Source organism: Cucumis melo, chromosome 1 (assembly GCF_025177605.1).
Source record: "Cucumis melo cultivar AY chromosome 1, USDA_Cmelo_AY_1.0, whole genome shotgun sequence".
Lineage (NCBI taxonomy): Eukaryota > Viridiplantae > Streptophyta > Magnoliopsida > Cucurbitales > Cucurbitaceae > Cucumis > Cucumis melo.
Window position 1 is genome coordinate 20,924,013 of NC_066857.1, and position 21,485 is coordinate 20,945,497.

The 21,485-nt window shown below is 32.9% G+C and overlaps 1 protein-coding gene and 1 long non-coding RNA gene across 2 annotated transcripts; both read right to left on the reverse strand.

Moving 5' to 3' along the window:
- Window positions 1-263: 263 nt before the first annotated feature.
- On the reverse strand, window positions 264-2,061 carry LOC103489651 (uncharacterized). Its single transcript, XR_537635.3, has 2 exons — window positions 1,897-2,061; window positions 264-809 (listed from the first exon to the last, which is right to left on the reverse strand). It is a non-coding gene; the product is annotated as an uncharacterized LOC103489651 (long non-coding RNA).
- Window positions 2,062-11,256: 9,195 nt separating this feature from the next.
- On the reverse strand, window positions 11,257-12,890 carry LOC103489652 (probable BOI-related E3 ubiquitin-protein ligase 3). Its single transcript, XM_008448904.3, has 3 exons — window positions 12,537-12,890; window positions 12,074-12,458; window positions 11,257-11,953 (listed from the first exon to the last, which is right to left on the reverse strand). The coding sequence occupies exons 1-3, from the start codon at window positions 12,593-12,595 to the stop codon at window positions 11,321-11,323; spliced, it is 1,077 nt and encodes a 358-aa protein (XP_008447126.2). The 5' UTR covers window positions 12,596-12,890; the 3' UTR covers window positions 11,257-11,320.
- Window positions 12,891-21,485: the final 8,595 nt, after the last annotated feature.

Here is a 21,485-nt window from a genome sequence, read left to right on the forward strand (position 1 = left end):
TATTGATAACATAATTTGGTGCAATATCATTTCTGCCTAAGAGATAGTAGTGTGTCTTGAGTGGGAATAAATTTCAATATATAAAAAGAGTTTAACATAGTTACAATAAAATACTTATCTAGTATACTCTCTCTTAAGTTACATACGTACGACTTGCTCTTAATTAGTTTCAATTTAGGCCTGACCTAAGTTTGAGCTCTCCTCACTTTCACTATAACATTTTGGAATTTAGGAATAGAGATATCATACAACATGTCTCAGCAATCACAGAAACAAGAATAAATTTAGAGTTCGAGGAATACAAATCACACAGGAGCTAGTAACCCAATTTGGTGATACAACATGCACCTATGATCGGAGGACAATGTACCTAGGAAAAACAATTCACTAATATATTCAAGTTAAGCAATTACAACGACCTTGTAATTAATATGTTGTTAATGACTATTACAGTGATAACCGTAGAGCCTAATTCATCTAGAGATCACTAAGAGTCCCCCAAGATGTGAGACTCCCTCTCTTGTGTACTTAGGTTCCTCCTAAGTATGTGTATATTAGTAAAGTAGACTTAGACTCCCCCTAAAGTATGAGAACTCCCTCTTGCTTGAAGTTATTTTTTCTTCTTTTTCTTGTGAACTCCCTTCACTTGAGAAATTTATGTTCCTCCAAGTGTATGATAACTCCCTTCTTGTAAGAATGCTTAGGATTCCCCTAAGGTTAACAAACTCTTCTTGAACGATTCAGTTTTAGGCTCCTCCTGAAGTTGTATATTTGTTCACAGGTTCAATGCAATCTTAATAAAAACGGTGCTTGAAGTTTGTCGCAACATGCAAAGAAAAGTTCAAATCTTCAAACACAAATCGCAGGCAAAAGATTATCAAACTTATAAATCAATATAAGGAATAACCCTAACAACAGGAGCATTTTGAGCTTAAATAACACAGCAGAGCAAAAGAAAATATCCTTATCAGAATAAATCGATAAAGTACTTAAAGAAAAACATCTCAACCAATCAAATATGCATAATAAGTTAATTATGGAAAAAGATATTCTTCAAGAATCCGCAACTTTCATAAAAAATTGTTGAGACAAGAACACTCTAAAACAACTTCTAGAACAACCACACAAATAGCCCTAGAGAGTGCTAGAAAACTAACACACTTTTTCAAACTTTGTATGAGATTTTCTCAACAGAGTATGCTTAGGCTCCTTTTATATGTGCAATCCTCTCACCTTCATAAAACAAGTTTTTCTCAAATTTGATTGATCAGCTTCTCTCAATTTAATATCAAAAACTCTACTCTCACAACAATTCAACCAAACCTCGCTAGCACTTATAACAAACCTCTTATCGCAAAAGATAAAAAAAAAAAAAAAAAAAAAGAAATTTAACCATCCTCAAAACCTTCCATACACACTTTTTTTTTAATAAAGAGACTAACCCTAAAAATTGAACAAAACTACCATATATATGACTAGTTGTGAGAAATTCTTAAAGTAAGGAGTTAAACCATCTATGCTGAATGGAAAAGGCCATGAAAATATCATTGACAAATAAAAAGAAAATGCAAAAATTACATTTTATGAGACATCCTATGGAACATTACAAGAGGCACACGAGACAAGATGCACACATATGGTCACCAACAAACGGAACACTCTTAAAAACAATAGTCAACATCAAAGTTCCAACAAACTCAACTGGAGTTATGCTCATTTAATTTACTAGTTATGAAACGTAATGAATTGAACATAGTGCCTCTTAGAGTGACTATTTTGACATCATCCTAACATAATAATTAACTAAAAATTTTAAACTAAATTTAATATTATATCATTTAAGAATAGATTTTCATGGATAAAAGAATTTAAAAAAAAAAAACTAGGAAGCATTACCATTTATTTGATCCAAAATGATGGCATATTTGTTTATTGTGTGAAATTCACGTCTCCCCCTACTTTTTATAATTTCAGAAAATCTAAATCTAAAAGGGTGAAGTGAAAGAATGAAATACGAGAATGGTTTGCAATCAATATCCAAACTTTATTTTTCTTTGGAGTTGTTCATTATATAGTCATTTCAATTCATTACTATTTGGTCTACTTTTAAAAACTCAAATTGGTTTTTAGCTACCAATTTCCATCACTTTCAATCCTTACCTTTACTTCTAGCCAACAGATAAGCATCTTAATCTCTCTCTCTCACCATATATATATATATATATATATATATATATCCTTTTCTTTTTAAATAAAAACAAAAGTTAATTGTCAACCCACTCAAACTCTGAGTCAATAGTCATAACTCCTTCTTCTACTCATCCAAATTAACATCAAGTGAGAATTTCAATTGAGTATACTTTTTTTTTTTTTTCCATATAGTGGTTGGGTATTATTTTAAGTTTAGATAAGTAAGAAATGGTTGGAAAGTCCTTGTATACAAAATAATAGTAAAGTTGGGGGATGTGGGGGTGGGGGGAGAAAACATAATGATTTTACCAAAGATAGGAGGAGTTGGGTTTGATGCCACAATGTCCAAGGAGAATAGAATGGAGAATAATAATGTTTGGAAGTGTATTAGTGACATTAGTGGGAAGAACTGAATTTTGCACTTTAGAAAAAAAAAACACTCATTATATATATATATATATATCCTTCTGTCAAACCAAACAGTAGCTTTCTTGGTGGGCAAAACAGAATCTCCCTATCTCTCTCTCCTTTTTCCATGTTTGTGTGTTTCACTCATAGTGGAGGTGTTTTGTTGTTGGATTCAAAATAGCAATAATTTAATATAATGTAATGTCTATACCAAACCAAGGCAAATTCCATCAAAAACTAAAAAGCAAAAAAAATAGAGTTAACAAGAGATTGATTTGTGGATTTGTTATAAGTATAGACAAACACACCCACCCATAGCCTAGATAGCTTTTTTGAAAAGGCAACAACTTTTGTGTTATATATATAGTAAAGTGAGAAAGAGAGAGATAGAGTGAGAAGAAAGCTAGAATATACCAAATAAGAGGGAAAAAGAAAATAATAGTAAAACCCAATATAAGTTCACTTAATTAATAACATCAATATAATAATATTAACAATAATTAAAGGTACATATAAGTGATTGGGATGGAAAGAGGGAATAATACTGCCAAAATGGGTCCATCCAAAAGAGATGAGATTTCATTCAATTAGGTCATTTCAAATCAAAATTCTCCAAGTGACATGTGATACAGAAATACACATAAATATATGATGAGTGGAGTAGGGCCCTTGTTGAAGATAGAAAGGAGGAGGAGGAGGAGGAAGCAACAAGATCAACAAATGCAAAATGATGATGATAGATAGATGAAGAAAAACGCTAATTTGATAATTTGATAACACATTTAGTTATCTTTAAGCATTTTGATATATAGGAGTGAGTGGGGATGGGAACTGCCCCTCCCTCCTTGCCTCCTTTCATTGGATCCATATTTTCTTCTTATTCTTTTCTTTTACTTCCACATCCCTCCCATCTTCTTTTCATCTTATTTTCCCTTGTAGTGGACAACTACTGTGAAATCAAATGTTTTTTCTTCAACTTTTTAACTCCCACAATTTCTTTCAAAGAAAAAATATATATTCACATGGGCTGTGGGATTTCACATCATTTTTCTTATATATTGTTGTTTCTAAACAAAGCTATAGTAACATGAGTTGGTCTCATGGAAAATAAAAATCGTAAGTTTAACAAAATGTTAAGATAGAATAGGTTCTGTTGATGCTAAAAAATGGACAAAACGTAAAATTTTTGTCAAAGAGATTCATCCAAGAGCCTGCAAAACAAAAGAGGGTAAGCACGGGTGTGGTGTCTTACCATACACACTCTAAAACTCTCTAGTCGGTCTTGTGTTTATGAGTAGCTAGACAATAGAGAAAACAATGAATATTCGAGCGTATTTGGATATACCTTCAACCAATGGTCTTGGTCGTTTATATAATATGGTGATCTATAACTAATGCTTGGGTAATAATTGCCTCTCTTAAACTTCCATGACTGTTGACCTAATAATCAATGGGCGATTGCACTACCATTATACCCATGAATGATCCTAATACACTACAAGAAATCGAGATTTTCCCGATGCTGAAAAACATCGGAGGAAGTGAAAAACACGTCGGAAAAGGATCTCCCGACGCAGTTCTCAGCATCGAGACAAACATTGGGGGAAGTGAGATGGGATAGGCTTTCCCGACGCTGTGTTGGTCACGCGTCGGGAAAAGCTTCTCCCGACGCCGTCTTTCCCGACGCAATCCACGGTGTCGAGAAAGCCTCGTCTGCTTTCCTGACGCCATGTACTACGTCGAGAAAGCCTCCCCCGACAAGCTTTACCGTGCAGCTTTGTTAAGGAACCGTCTTGCCGACACTATACTGAAAGCTCGAGAAAAGGCACTTGAAAAGGTTCGTTAAACTTGAGGTTTTTCTTGTTTGTCCAATGTTAGGCCAATCCTATGATGCACAGACGCACACATATTCATTCAATAAAAGTTGTTTCAATAAAAAAAAATATTCATTTAAGATATATCTTTTTAGAAAGTCATTGACTGACTTAGCTACAAGGTGACAAACGAGATCCTAAAAAAGTGAGAATGGAGAGAGAAGAATTTGAAAGACAGCAAAGAGAAGGTTGGAGTCTTTACATCGATAACAACACAATCATAGTAGAGAAAGTAGAGCGATCAAAACTATTTCAGGAAGTTACTAATTCCTTTTTCAATACAGAAAAAGCACTGTTGCAAGCAGAGGCAAAAGCTGCAGAGGATTCTCGAAGGAAGGCTGAAGCTGAAGTTGCGGCCGCAGCGAGGGACAACAACGACGATGGAACAGACGACGGCGAGCTACGGACGGCGACGAATGTTTCTCTCTTCTCTGAACCATTTCCCTTTTGTTTTCAGTTCTGTGTAAAACAAAAACGAAATAAATATTCAGGGGATCTCCTGACGCACTACTTACGGCGTCGGAAAAGGACGTCGGAGAAACCTAGACCTTTCCCGACGCACTACTTACGGCGTCGAAAAAACCTAGACCTTTTCCGACGCACTACTTACACGACATCGGGAAAACCTAGGTCTTTCCTGACGCACACTTACGACATCAAAAAAACCTAGGCCTTGGGAATACCCCTTATTTCTCACGTGAGGCTTTTTCCGACGCACTACTTATGACGTCGGGAATATCTAGGCCTTTTCCGACGTCGGCCTAACGCGTCGGGAATACCTTTTATTTCCCGACGGCCTTTTCCGATGCGTTAGGTCGGTGTCGGGAATATCCCTTTTTTCCGACGTCTTGTGCCCGATTCGTGAATTGTGCGTCGGAAAAACCTCTTATTCCCAACGTCTTACTTTATGTGTCGAGAATGGCTTTTTCTCCCGATGTCTTACTTTATGCGTCGGGAAGTAAGATGTCGGGAGAACCTCTTATTTCCGATGTCTTTTTTGTCGACATCTTTTTCGGCGTCAGGAAAAGCCCGATTTCTTATAGTGATAGCTTCCTTTATGACACTTGTCCGTTCGGAATCTGAACGATTTCACAATCAATGACTTAGAGGTTTTCCTTCGTGGGTGCTTAGAGGTATCCTTTCATGGGTCCTCTATGGTCTCTTTAGTATTGTCTTAGGAGTGCATTCCTGTGGGTCCTCCTCTTAGAAGACTTAGGTTCTCCTTAGTGGGTTCTCCTCTTGTGAGCTTTTCTTAAGAAGCAAGGCTAGGCTAGAAGGCTAGACTCTTATTTGTGGGTCCTCCTCCTACGACTCCTCTCAAAAAGGTCTCTTTTAGGTTTCGCTAAACTCGTCTTGAGCTCTCTTCTAGCTATTACGAACTTATTTCTCTTGAGCAAGTGCTCTTAAGCTCTCTCTCCTAGACTTCTTTGAGCTTCTTTTAAGTCTACCTCGTGGGTCATACAGAGTTGTCCAAGCTCTCTCCCATGGTTACTTCTCTTAAGCTCACTTTATGAAAGTCCACCGAGCTCTTGCTAAACTGGGTTAGGCTCACCTCATGTGTTCAACGAGCTCTCACTAGGCTCCGCCTCATGAGTCCATCCAGCTTTCACTGGGCTTGTTTAGGCTCACTCATGGGTCCATTGAACTCTTCTAGGCTCTACCATCTAGATATTCCCCTCATGAGTCCATCGAGCTCTCACTATGCTTACTTAGACTTTCTTATATGTTATCTTTGAGTAGGTTAAAATGTATCCACACCATGTTTGAAATCAATCCTTGGTTTGTAAAGAAATAATATAATATGGTGCATATTTCTTTTCAATGAAAAAATGGAGAGTGGAGTGAGTTTAAAAAAGAGAGGAATTGTTTGAAAAGGGGAAGAGAGTGGTTTGAAACCAAAGAGTGAGGGTGAGAATGTGGGAGAAATTTGGAGGATTTGTTTTGTAGTTTGTTGTTGTGGGTATTATTATTGTTGTTATTTTAGATGAAGATAAAAAGATTGATGGAAGAGAAAATAGTACAAAGTTTTTATTATTTATGACCCACATCTCCGCATCCAATGCACTTGTCATTCTTCTTCACCCCCCCAATGCACTTCCCATTTCCCACCTATTCCCTTTTCTACCTCTTTTTCATTCTCAATTCATTACTTTTTTTTTTTTTTCCTTTTTTAATTTTAAATAATAAAGCTTTTACACAAATTTGTTATCATTTCAAATTTTAAGTAATAATGATATATTATTTATTTCTTCTTCTCTAAATTCACATCAAATTCATTTTTGTTATAATATGTCTTAAATTTGTTATTAAGATCAATATAAAAAAATACCCATTTATTAATCATTATAAATGATGTGTCGATAATATTAACTTATTCACAAAAAAGAAATTATAACTAAATATAAGAAGACTAGATAATGGTATCCTAAAATCAATCAAATAATTAAAGAAAAAAAATTAAAATATTTGTTGTTCCGACCCACATTTACATATTATTATACATCTGTGCAAAGCAATAATTATGTAATAGCAATCATAGTTGGTTTAAGTAGATATTAGAAAAAATCCAAAGGAAACGAATTCTGACACTTTTTTTTTCTTTCTTTTTTTTAATTTGAAATTAGTTTTAAAGGAAAAAAGAAAAAAGGATTGGGAGGCCAAATGCACCACACGCACATGACGCTGCCCATTCAACAAATATAACACAATAAATAAATAAATAAATAAATAAGATGCTTTCCTTATTAAGAATCAAATCATGTTAATCTTTTTTTAGAGGAAAAATAAAATCCCAACATGTTAGATAGTCTCAATCGCATAAGTTTGATTTATATGGTCAGATTTGACCCCACCATCAATGATGCTCAATTACCTTTCATTAATTACTCTATTAAATTATTAATTATAATCCCCCCCCCCCCCCCCCCAACTTTCTTCTACTTTTTTTTTTTTTTTAATTAATCCTCTCTCTCTCTCTCTCTCTCTCTCTCTCTTTAATCAACGTCGTGTTAGGTTATGTTTCCGATTGCGACAGATTTTATTATTTTTTTTTTTTATAAAAAACCAAAGATTTGGAACACGACCTTTCTTTCTTTCTTTCTTTCTTTCTTTCTTTCTTTCTTTTTTTCCAAAATAATATTTAATTAAATCAACCCATGCTTAGCTTAGCAGAAATCCCTAATCCCCTCTCTATTAAAAAATCTATGACATAGTGGTGGGATATTGACATTTTTTTTTTGGTACTTTTAATTTACATTATTTTAATTCATTCGATGCATTCAATCCTCCAACTGACTTTGCCGCCATTGATACCTCACCTAATTAGACTTTTATGGATTGGACTTTGATGCAATTTAGATAAATATATAGATGCTCTTTGGACTTAGTGCTTATTCAATAACCCCATTATTTTTTAATAAACCTTTGGTCAATTTTTCTGTTTCTCAACCCAACAAAAGTACTCGATACCGACCTTTTACAAACCCAAATAATTCTTCAAATTTTCTTCTCTCTCTCTTTTTTTTTTTTTTCAATTTCCTAGTTAGGTATCGAGGAATGATCAAATTACTGCAATACACTTTTAAATACAAATGAATACAATACAATGTGTATATATAAAATTAATTTATAAATGGTATATTAAAAATGTCTTCATTTAAAACATATTCATACCTATACTCCAACTCAACAAAAAGAAAAGCATTACTCGATAGCAACGTTCAAACTATAAATTATTCGCGGATTCTTAAAGGAATAGATAATTTAAAAGATTTGGAAGAATGTATAGTTGGGAATTTTTGTGAAGAGAATAGTCACCAAATTTGAAGAAATAAAAGGTAATTTTATAAAGAGTCTTTAGTACATATTTAGTCAATTAGGTAATATTTGTAGGTTTGGTATTACAATGAGAGTCGCCATCAAAAATCAAAATACGAAGAATCGTGTCAAGTAGGAAAGAAGAGGAGGATGTTTTATAGCGAAAAGGGGGAATTGGAATTGGAATTGGAATTGGAATTGGGGTGTGAGTTTGACAACTCCCTCATCCAAAAAGGGATAAGTTTGGTTTTGATATTAAATTAAAAATTTGAGTAAAATGTTGGGTTACTTTAGGTTAGATTCCTAGGCATAGAACAATAATAATATTTTTTTTTTTTTTTTTTTTTTGCTATTCTATTTAATAAAACAATAATGTGATAGGGGAAGGGAAAAAAAAGGTACAAAGTTTAGCAATAGAATAAAGGGATATAAAGAAAGAAAATGGGCAGCAATAACTACAACAAGAAGCGATGCTTTTTTCTTAAAAAAAAAAAAAAAAAAGAAAAAAAGAAAAAAGAAAAAGAAAAAGAAAAAGAAAAATTGATTATCATTATTATATAAAAGAAAAAAGAAATGGTTGAAGGAATAAATAATAAGAGGGGAAAGAAAGTAAAAAAAGAAGAAAAGGGTGGAGGAATGAGATTCACGGGGCAATGGAGGGGCATGCCGGTCATAAAGGGACAGATGGTGGGGGCCCGCATGGGTAATATGAAAAATAAAAAAAAAAAATAATAATAATAAAAAACAATAAAGAAAAGGAGGGGCTCCATTTGTTCCATTTGGAAATGGGAGGTCACAGATTCCTGTTTTGCCCCTCCTTCCATTTCATCCATATTTAATGCATGTCCCCACGGTGTCGTTTTTTGGATCCAAAATACAATACTCCAATTTTTATTTTTACTTCATTTGTTTTGCGTGACTGTGACCGCTCCCTCAATAATTTTATCTTTTTTCAGCAAACTTATTTATTATAATTCAATTTTAATTACAAACATAGGCGGTAGGGTTTTCATTTTTTTTTTTTTATACATTTATTTATTGCCGCTGCCTTTCTTCCCATCTTATCAATATCAATATCAATATCAATATCAATATCGTCTCCCTATCTAAATCACCAAAAATCTTCTTCAATTACCTTCTCTTTCAATACTATTATTTTCAATTTTCTCATTTTTTAAACTATAATAGATTAATACCAATGAATATTAGAGGAAGATTTTTATTCACATACTTAGGAAATTATTAATTAACACTACCATATATCAACGTTTTAAGCCTATGACTTTTTTTCTTTTTCCTTTTAAATTTTAATTGTGCCCAAGTATTTTTGTTCCCAATTGAAAACATTGACATGATAATATTAGCCTATGACATAATAATATTATAATAATAACAAAAGGAATACAAGTAGCATGCACGTAATTGTAAACTATTAAATTAATGACAGAGACTTATGAAACCTAAAATTTTAAATTTCTTAAAGATCTATTAGAAAGTATAAATATCTATTAAATACAGACTTAAAATGTTAGAAGACTAATGGAATCCCATTCCAAACGTTGAAGAAAAATAGGGAGCGCTAATGCTTTATATATATAAAAAGTACGAATGTAAACATAAATATCCACTAGCGATAATTAAATTAACGAAAGTCTAGTTGGTGACCATCCAAGATTCAAATGTTCCAATACTTGTACTAGTGTACCCAAAAAAAAAAAAAAAGAAAAAGAAAAAGAAAAAAAGAAAAGAAAAATATATATATATATATATATAGAGAGAGAGAGAGAGAGAGAATTGAGGAAACGGCAATAGTTAATTAAGGAAGGTATGAATGACAATAATGATTTTAACTTTAAATATAAAATGAGTTGGGGAATAATTAATTATTTAATGAGTGATTGGAAGAATAGGAAAATGCAATATATTGTTGTTGGTGGAAGTAACGTAAAGGTTTCATAATTTGTCCGTTGGGACCAATTCCTGGAAAACTCCATTGGCATTTGGCACCCACCCAAATAAATAAATATAAATAAATACAATTTATCTTTCCTTCAATCCAAAAGTTTCAGTTTCCCTGGAATCACGTGACTTTCACGTGCACGTAACTGCATGCGTAAGTTCCTCGAACCTAGACTTGACTAGCCCTCCCCCCCCCCCCCCCCCCTCCCATTTCCCTTTTTTTTCTTTTTTTTCTCTCTTTTTTTTTTTTATTAATTTTCTCATAATATTATAAACGATAATGGGTGGGAGGGATGCCATTATACTAAAAGTATAAAACAGAAATAATTGAGTTTCGAGGACCGAAGACTTTCCTCCTGTTGTATGTAGGGCTAAGCTAATAAAACCCGTAAACGCCAAAAACAAAAGAAGAAGAAGAAGGAAAAAAAAAAAAAAGAAAAAGGGTAAAAGAAAAATACACGTCGTATGGATTACGCAACAGTTCACATCACAAAAAAGATGGGTGGGTAATTGGGTTTGAAATTAAAAGAATAAAATAAAAATAGGCGGGAGTATCGAAAAAGAAAAACCACGAATTGGCGTGTCTCTAATTGTATCCATCTCTATTTGGCTTTTTATAGGAAAAAAAAAATAAAATATAAAGAAAAAGCCAGCCAAAATAATAAATAACAATATTGGAAAAGGCGTGGGAGGAGAGTGCAATTAGAAAGCGAATGGCCTCCTCATTACACTTGTCTCCTAACAGCGACATTTGCGAGAGTTTCACGTGTCAGCTTTTTCCTCACACCTGTCACTTCTCCTTGGACCCCACATAATCCCTCCTGAGACGTGGACGGACCCACCTATGCCTCTCTTTTTCGTTTATTTTTAATTCCTTTTTTCTTCATTTGTTGATATTTGAATTAAATATTTTATATCAAATTTTTTTAATAATAATCATAATAATAATAATAATAATAAAGAAAGTAAGAAAGTAAGAAAAAAAAAAAGTAAGAAAGAAAGAAAGAAAGAAAGAAAAAAGTCTGTCTAGTTAGTAAAATTGCTTGTTTGTGTTTTAGAGTGTTGTTCTTGTTCTAGGACATGTTTACATGTACACTAGCGTTTTTGGTTGATTTACAAATGGGGCATGTGTGCACTGATGACCCACAAACAGTACATAGACACAGATGCCTGCACGGCAATAGCAGCACACTTGATTCCTCTTTACCGCAGTTTCTGCACATTCTGCTCTTCCTGCTCCCCGTATCTTCACCACCACCGCCATTGTTGCTATTCCTTTTCACTGTTTTTGCTTTCACCACGCGCCATCCTCCTCTTTCTTCTCCTCCTTCACCTTCTCCTTCTCCCTCTCCTTGGTTGCTTCCGCAGCTTGATTGTGCATCATCCACCAATGCCGTCGTTGGATCCTCGATTCCCCCGCCACCCACGTGGGCTCGATCTTCGTTCACTTGGCATAACACTTGTTCTAAGTTGTTTCTTAATGCATTCACAGCCGCCTCGTTCGTTTGTGCCATATCACGCCATAGTTGATTCTCTATACATAATGACTTCACTCTTTCCTCTAATGCCCAGTTCAATTTCCCCATCTTTTCGATCTCTTCCTCTTTTGATTTTAGTTTCTTCATCACACCCACTTCTATTGCTTCTATTATCCTCCTCGCTTGCCTCTTCCGTCTCTCCTCAACTTCCGATCGCACCTTCTCCAACTGTTACAAACAAATCCCAGATATGATAAATATCAGTCTCAAATTTAAATTCACTCGTAAAAAAAAGAAAAAAAAAGAAAAAAAAAAAAGATGGGATTAATTAGGATTGTAGAGACTTACGTGTTGAGAAATCAAACGGTCAATATCGTGTTGTTGTTGGTGGATCTGGAGTGAGATATCTTCTCCAAGAAAGGAGAAAGATCCGCAAGATTTGGAAGTTGGGGCAGAGGGATAGGAGGTGAATGGGTTGATATTCATACATTCTCTAGTGCGCTTTCTTGGGAGAGGGAGGGTGTAGTTGTAGGTTAAACCGCTATCGGATTTCATTGCTGCAGAGACGGCTGCAGTTTTAGGAGAAACAGAGGAATCCACGATGATGGAATTGTAAGCCGGAAGAAGAGTCTCGGCTGTACTGGTTGTTCCAGATACTAATGGCACTCCTCCATAGCCCATTCCAGTACTATTATACATATTTGCATCTCCTTCAATCAGATTGACCAATTCTCTGCGTAAAAAAATATGTAAGATTAGAATGAAAACCAAAGCGAAGAATTGAAAAGGACAAAAACTTGAATAGACATACCTGTTTCCTCCTATTAGTTGAGGATGGAAGAGATTGAGATGTCGAGCTTCAACAGCCATGAGAGATTATTATGAAGAGAGAAAGAGAGTACAGAGAATATAAAGAAGCAAAGAGGTAAGAGGGAAGTTGTTGCAAAAGAGAGAAGGGAAATCCTGGATTCTTATCCTATCGCAAAATCTTGGTGGGAATTAGAGAGAGGAATGGGGGGGGGGGGGGGGGGGAATAGGAAGGAGAGGGGGGGACATGCAAATGCAATCAAGGAAGCAAGCCGTATGGTGGGGTTTATTTAGGGGTTGCCTTGTTTAGAAAAAAGGTGATTTGAATAAAGAAATAAAGAAATAAATAAATAAATAGACAGTGATATAATTATTATAAATATTAATATATATATATATTTGGTTTGGAGTTGTCTATTTTTGGATTCGGTTAGGAGAACGTGAACGAGGTTGGGTTGCGTTTTGACTCTTCTACCTGCTGAATATTTAATAAAGCAAGGGAGAAAAAAAAGAGAGTGGAATAATGAGGGGCATTTCCGTGATTTCAGGCATGGGGTTATCTTAATCCTGGTTCGTAGGTTAAGTGGGGAGGTTGTTTATTTGTTTTCTTTTAAATAACTGACAAGCTAAGCATTTGCCACGTATACAATGGTCCGCCACGTAGGCCCAGGTAAACTACAAAAGACCTTTCCTTGCTTTTCTTGGGAAGCGGAGGGGATGGTTGCGCCACGTGGGAAGTGCCAGCGTAGCAATAATATGGTGGGTGGGGGGGGGGGGGGGGGGGGGGGGAGGGGGAGTACGGTGTACTCGGGGGTGATGTTTTGGCAGTTTGTTGAAGTTTGGGTTGGAAGGAGAGTGTGATTCATGAATCATGCTTCTCCCATGGGGAACCCCCACTCTGCCTTTGTAATTTCCCCTTTCAATTCCATACGCGCCACTCCACACTCCCTCTCCTGCACTCAACCTCTCCTTTCATAACTCAATCCTTCCAAAAAATATTTATATATATATATATATATGCAAATTAACCATATCTTTTAACTATTTCAGGTTTGTCTTTCTATCTTTCTTTTTTCATTCGCTGTGATTTTTTTCTACTGTTTTACTTTTTTTTCTCTTTTTTTAGTGTTAATTTTTTCCATCATCTTTCTTTTTTTCCTTTTCTTATTTTTTAATGACATTTAGATTTGGTTAGATAACCAAATCTGATTTCTTTTTATTTCTCTTTTCTATAAACGATCGTGTACTAAATATATTACATGTGTTGTTGACGGAGTGGTTGACAGAACATTTTTGATATTTTTCATCGTATGTTTATGAACTTTTTCCATTTTCGAAATTGTTTTATACGGTGTAAATATTTTTCCATTTTATTATATTTTTTAAAATAACCATAATTACTTTCACCTCAATATTAACGAATTAATTTCATTTTATATGGTGTGTTAACATACATTTCTATTCCTTCCATTCAAAATTTTGTGTTTAATAGCGGCTAGGGAATAAACCTTAGAAATGCAACCAAAAGTAGATAATAAAAAATGTCATTGGTATTTAAGTAAGTATAACTATTTTTATTGATACGAGGTCCTTTAAAGGTTCAAGGGTCAGCGTTCAGGGTTTTAAACTAAAACCATAATTTTAAATTTATTTGATTATTAACATACAATTATAGATCACAAATATAATCAATCTCAATAACTATTGTTGCAATTAATATATAATTAATTGTCAAATAAAAACATGTATTTGACTATTAACACATAATGATAGTTTGATAGATCTATAATTGTATAATTTTTTTTTTATTTGGCTAGTTATTGTTTTAACGGTTTTTACCTAAAACTAATGGTAAGGGTATTTTTGAACCATTTTCAAAAGTTAGAAAGCATTTTTGAAACTTTTGCAAGTTTAAGGCTATTGTTTACGCACACTACAAGGATGTGGAGTATTTTTTTTCTATAATTTAGCCAATAAAAACGTCTAAAGGGTCGTTCTCTCCATAGCATTAAATATTCTAAAATACCAAAAATGAAAATAAATATATGTATATATACTTGTATTGGAAGAAATAAAAATATTTTTTTCATTCACTTAATTGAACTCAACCAAAATGAGTGTTGTCGTTGAGTTTTTTGAGTATAGAATTTTTTGAACACTCGTAATCGTTATCTTAACTCAGAATGAACGACCACCATCCAATCTTACTATGGCAACACCATTCGATCGTTATATTTTATTAATGTAATTATTTAAACGTGCAAAGTTATATGATTTACTCTCTACTTGATCTCTCTCTTTTTTTTTTTTTTTTTTTTTTTTGTTTATAGCACTCATTTTAAGTCATTCCCTTCTATTAGGGAAAAAGAAACAAATGTATGGATATTGTTTTATTCTTTTTATTTTCGATTCCCTTCATTTTTGTTTCCTTTTAGATGATATCTATTTTGACTTTCATATTTTCTTGAAAAATAAGTAATATTCATTATGTTTCATTGATTGATGATACGTTACTTTTCTCCTTTTTAATAAGATTGGCAAGCGACAATACGACGGTTTCATTTACCAAATAAACAAAGAAAAAGTTAAAAGATGGGTAAGCATCATTTTAGTTTCCGAATACGTTAAAGACGTATATTGTATATTTAATGTAATAATGCAAACTAGGTATTGAATTATATTTAACAACTAAATGGAATAGTTAGGACAAATAAATAATTTTGAATAGAAAGACACGAGTTAGTGATTAAGATAAGTAGTTTGGTTATTTGAATTTCACCCCTACATTAGTTTAAAATGATTTAAAGAGTAGTCATGGCTACATCATAGGGGAATTAAATTGCACAATTTAATTATAGTTTACTCTCCAATTGTAGCTTTTTGTTTAATTAAAAAAAAAAAAAACAATAGGAATTGAAGAGGATAAGAGAGAGAGAGAGAGAGAGAGAGAGAGAGAAGTGTTGAATATCGTAATCATATATTAAAATTAAATCCCATGGAAACAGCATCTTGCTATGCTTTCTCAAACTGACCCACAATAATGTCACGCACACACACACACAGCTAATTTTGTGCTCAAATGCTTCAAATCCTGTCCCCATTTCTCTTTCTATAATCATTATTTCCTTCTCTCTCTTATCTCTTCAAAACATATATAATCATTCCACTATATTATATCAAATCCATCACATTTTAGTACATCTCTCATTTTTCTATTATATTATTGGATTTCTTTTTTAAAAAAATTCTCATTTCCTTGATCACTTTTTATATTTTGAATGATTAAGTTTTCAAATAAGATAATCATTCCTAACATTCTAAAATATCAACTTAAAATTTAAGGTTAGATGATAAATTTATATTTTATTAAAAAACTCAAAAAATCACTCTACCCTCAAAATTGTACGATCATAACTATTTTACTCATTAGCCTTATACTTTACTTTCTCAACGTATACTAAATGCAATTCTATACATATACAAACTTTTTAGTACTTCAAGTTTGAGATATTTTTAAATTTATGGATGCCTTTTTTTTTCAGCCACCTATAATTTTTTTCTAGGTTTTGTAATTCAATTTGAGAGTATTTGTCTACAAATTCGCAGAGTTTATTTTATACATATGTTTCTTATTTTATTTTATTTAGTTTATTTTATATTGTCTTAACACTAATATATCCATTTTATTAAAATTTTCACTCTACTTGATGCTCTTCTAGTTTGCTTTAAGATTACAAATTTTAAAGTAAATAAGGGTGGAGAAAAGAGGATGGATGTGAGAGATTTAAGTTTTGCAGAAAGAAAAGAACAAAATTAGTTTTAAATTTTGGTTTATTTTATTCAAACGTGATGTTTAATTATGTTTTTGTGTTAACATAAAATATTTATAGAATAAGTTAGCAATATTTTTTGGTTATTTATATCAATTTAATTAATATGAAAAATCTAAAGTCTAATAGACAAAATATAGAAGTCACATCATCATTCCTTTAAAGATTTAACGAAATCCTAACAACAATAACCAAAGTAAAAAATTTGATGACTAAAATAGAAGTTTTAAAAAGTTTAGAGATCAAAATAGAATATCCCACAAAGTATATATATGGATTAAAATAGGATTAAAATTTTTTTTAATGGCATTTGAGGTAAAAATACGTTTGTAATTTTTATTGATGATTTGAAAGAAAAGCCCAATACAAATACACAGTGATCGCACAACAGAAAAACTAAATGAATAAGTTAAATGTATTACCCAATATAACAAACTACCAATATTTATTATACTTAATCTGTGCCCTCAAGATGGACTATAAAGATTTAAAATGTTGATCTTTATCTATAAAGCCTTTCAAAAGAGACAAAGACAAATTCTTTGTGAATATGTCTGCTATTTGTGAAGATGACTGCACGGGTATAATCTTAGATCAACCCTTTGAGTAATTATGTCCCTAACAAACCGACAATTTATTTATCACTCCCTACCTCGCAGACCTCTTTGTTTGTTATGTGAGGCGTAGCGTGATTTGAGTATCTCTAACGCGTTAAACGTCAAAGATACTCAATCTTGAGGTCCTTAAGCTCGCCTTAATCACCTAGCTTTAGACTTAGTCTTAACTTTTACAAATACTCTTTAAGCGATAAAACAATTTAACGCAGAAAGTAATAAACCATTCCTTTGTTAAACTTTAAACTTTCATTACTTGGCGGTAACGCCTGCTCCCTGGAAGATGATAACTAAAAAAACGTAAATCTAAAAGACTCGATGAGGTTTTTGAAATCCTTTTCGTGAAATACCTTTCATAAACACTATTTCACCCAACATAAAAAAAATCATTTTAAACATAAACATATCCTTTCATAATAACATATCATTTCACAGAAGTGCTTCATCTCGAATAAACATTTATTACACATAAACACACATTAGTTATCAAGCATTTCTTTCACCAAGGATGTTGAATCATTCTCTACGCTAAGTCTCACTACTTCGCGTTTAGACTACTATGTCAACAGCATCCGGGAATTTCCTGATTCATCCTTGTTGCTTAGGCCGCTAAGTTCAATACACTCCTTTCAATGTACTAACCAACTTCTTGTCACCATGTGGCCTTTTTTACCCCGTGGTTGCCTTGACTCATTATGTGCACGTAATAGTTAGCTCATTTATAGGAAATAACTAATGGCTTGAAGCCTATTTCATGAACAAGTCATGCTTTGAAATACATAAAATATTCTTTAAAACATATAAGCTTTTCCCATAAATCTCTTTTAGAAACTTTCTTGTTGAAATCATAATTTCAAACCATTAAAGAACTTTATAAGAAAGCTGGAAATCATTTAAATACTTTGAAGAAAACGATACTCACAACACTTAATAACTTAGACCTGAAATGTCCCTCTTCCACTTCTTCTTGCATAGGTACTTTAGCAGCACCTCAACCCTTTAGCTTTCTCTTTAATTTTCCAGAGTAACAATAACTAATAGTCTGGCCTCAACCTCTATTTATATTACTCCTTAAACAAGCTTAGTCATGCTTAAACTCTTGTCAGCCCGCCAACTCCTACACTTAGTGGTACACATGTACGCTTAAGGTTTAATATGCTTAACTTAAACTCTACACGTGGCCCATTAAGCATACTTAGAAATTTCCTTACTTCTTCTCGTTTAGTCTTCTACCTCGGGAAGACCCTTCTTCACATGAAAACAGTTAAACTTTACAAGTCTTGTTGCCCAACCATTCTCGCGAACTAACTTGATTACCAACTCTTTAATGCATAAACTTTACTTCAAAACGCCTTCTTTGGTCCAAACCATCTAGTTGAGAACACTTAGCCAAATTTTAATTTCTTAATTCTTAACTTAGGTGTGGGTCTTACATTATTTCTATATGTTTTGTGCGCTCATGAAAAGTTAGATTAGATGCAATGGAAATGGCTGCTTGATTATCACAATAAACCAAAGCTAGTGCTAAGAAAGGGATTGACAAATCTATCAACAAGTAGGAAATCCACTTTAATTCACTTGCTACACCATTGCTAATGCTCAATACTTTACCTCTGTTGAAGATTTGAAGATTGTTGCTTTGCTTCTTCATTTTCCATGATATTAAGGACTTGCCTTGAAAAATAAAAAAGTCGATGATCGATTTTCTTTTGTTAGGATAACTTCCTCAACCAGGGTGAAACTAGAGGCCTTTAATTGAAATTTGGTAATAGGCTGAATTACAATGCCTTGTCCTACACTTCCTTTCAAATATCTTACCAAATGGTGCCCAACATCAAGGTGGCCCTATCAAGCATTGGCTTAGTTTATGAATAGTGAAGCATATATATGGTCTTAATATTTGTAAGTAGAGTAATCAACCGATCATTCTTCGAAATAGTGAAGCATACTCTTCATTCAATAACTCTTCAAATTCTCAACAGTTAATTGAGCATTTTGTATATTTGATGATTTGTACACAATGTTTTCTTTGAGAAAGATATATTCCTTGGTTAGAACGTAATAGTTCAAGCCTTAAGAAATATTTTGCATCGCCCAGATCCTTTAACTTGAAATATGTACGAAACATCTCCTTCGTTGCATTTATAGAGGATTGAGATGATCCAGTTATCAATATGTCATCCACATATATTAAGAGTGCTATAAATTGATCACCTCGTCTCTTTCTAAAGTATAGGATATGGAGACCTTTGGTTAAAAATGTTCATAAGGATTTTGCTGATGGTATAAGCAGCTGGAACAACACAATCTCCATAAATATTCAAAAGGACTTTATTATTTGAAGGAAAGAACAATCGTTTTTGCTTGGCAAGGGGACAAATTTCATAAAGGGGCAATGGGAATTAGTAAATTGCAACGTACCTTTTAAAATGGATAGATTTTTATGAAATAGTGGCCTAAATGATTATGCCAAACATTGGAGCTAGGATATAAGTGAAGGGATGAGAATTCTAAGCAGTATATTTAACGGAACCTAAACTCAAATTAATTGGGAACTAAAAATACCAAATACATTGGAAAAAATAATTAAAAAACTCATTTCTATAAGGTTAAACATGCTTTCAAAATAAAAACAGAAATTATAGAGAAGAAAACTTACTCTAGTTGACGACTTTGACTCTGTATCTGTAAAACGCCAAAATGGGGCACCACCACTTAAACACCTTTCTATTTTTTGAGAATGAAATTTTAGTTTGTGGGAACCAAAATTGGAAGGAAATTTTTCAGAGAAGATTTTTCTTTGAGAGAATTTTCAATACTTAAAGTTTCCAGAACGCTTCTGACTATTGTTTGCATACCAATACCTCTAGAAGTTGAGAGAATATGGGAACTTGGGAAAACTACCCACGTTCCTATTAATTTAATAAGTTAATATTAAATTAAATGATCAATTAAGTTAATAATTAACTAATCATATTTAATTAATGTTTCTTTTATATTATATTTAAATAAATATCTTTCACTTAACTTATAGTTTTAATTTAATTAAATCAAATTTAATTAAATCAAATTAAACTAAACTATTAATTAATTATTTTCTAAATTAAATATCTTATATTTAATTTAATCCAAATTTTAATTTAATCATAATATTTTAATCTTTTTACTCAATAGATTTTCAACTTTAGGCTTGTACTCCTTTTAACTTTTCAAGAGGTTCAGACTTATGCTCCATTAAGTATAAATAACCATACCTTGAATAATCATCTATTAAAGAGATGAAATATTCAAAACCTTCTCAAGTTTTACATTCATCGAACTACAGAGGTCTGAATGCATAAGTTATAGGGGCTCTTTGGCTCTATAACATTTTCTAGTAAATGTTTTTGTTTAAGACAAGATTCACATGGAGGTAATGAATCATCTTCTAACTCGTTTTGAAGTCCATTTTTTACCAATCTCTCGATCTGATCGAGATTAATGTGACCTAATCTTAAATGCCAAAGATAAATATTGTTATTTGGAGAAATTCTTTGCCTTTTATTTTGAGTGTTAGCAATTTTAAACATCTCATGATTTAAAATTGCTTTTGTTTCATTAGGTCTTAATATATATAAGTTGTTTTCACGCCCAGTCATCCTTCATGCCTACCACCACTGAAGATCTGTCGAAGATCTGCCAAAAAAAGTCGTGCCACCACCGTCGCACCGTCCCAAATCGTCCTTCGTGCCCACCATCATCGAAGATCATCCTCTGTCTTCTTTTATGTTGACGTTTTTCATAGTCGTTGCATTTCTTTGGTGCTCCATCACATTTATTTCACAAATCAACTTTGTCTTCTTCTCTATTGATGTCCCGAAGTTTGTAGATTGATAGATCTGGTGTAGATCTACACTTTGATCGTGGTTTCTTGTCGATTTAGTCTCTGGTGAAAGATTTTGATTGTTTATTATGATTAAGATCGGCTCAACATCATCTGATTTCTTACCTTTTCCGTTCCTATTCTGATTGCAATTCTTGGTTGTTTTATGGACTTAGATCTTGGAAATTTTTTGATGAGTTAGAATTTGAATTGCTTGCATGAATAAATAGTGACATACGTAGACATATCTAAGCATTTTGAAGCCCTTTTGGTGTTTGACTGTTTGTTTTTGTTGCCTTATTTTCATTTTGTTTAATTGTAGGAAAATATACCCATTGCTGAGATTTTTGAAAATTTGAGATGTAGCAAAGAGGGTCTTACTAGTGATGCTATTGAGGAAATCCTTAAGATTTTTTGACACAATAAGCTTGAGGAAAAAAAGTTAATGCTTCACTTGCTAGTAGCATTGTGGTTAACTCTATCTATTAATTCGACATGAATTTTTTCTTGTTGTATGGTTTCATAAAAGCAAAGTTTTGAAGTTTTTTGGTCTCATTTGGCAAGATTTTTGTTGGTATCATCACCTTACTTATCATTAACTCTACAATAAGTTTTATTGAGAAAAAACAATGTAGGAAATGTTGCAG

Bases quoted from the DNA above. Each gene is read 5' to 3' on its own strand.
- LOC103489652 (XM_008448904.3), bottom strand. From the start codon at position 12,595: ATGGCTGTTGAAGCTCGACATCTCAATCTCTTCCATCCTCAACTAATA. The intron at 12,459-12,536 runs GTATGTCTATTC...TTTTTTACGCAG, and splicing joins CAACTAATAGGAGGAAACAG to AGAATTGGTCAATCTGATTG. The intron at 11,954-12,073 runs GTAAGTCTCTAC...TGTTTGTAACAG, and splicing joins ACCGTTTGATTTCTCAACAC to TTGGAGAAGGTGCGATCGGA.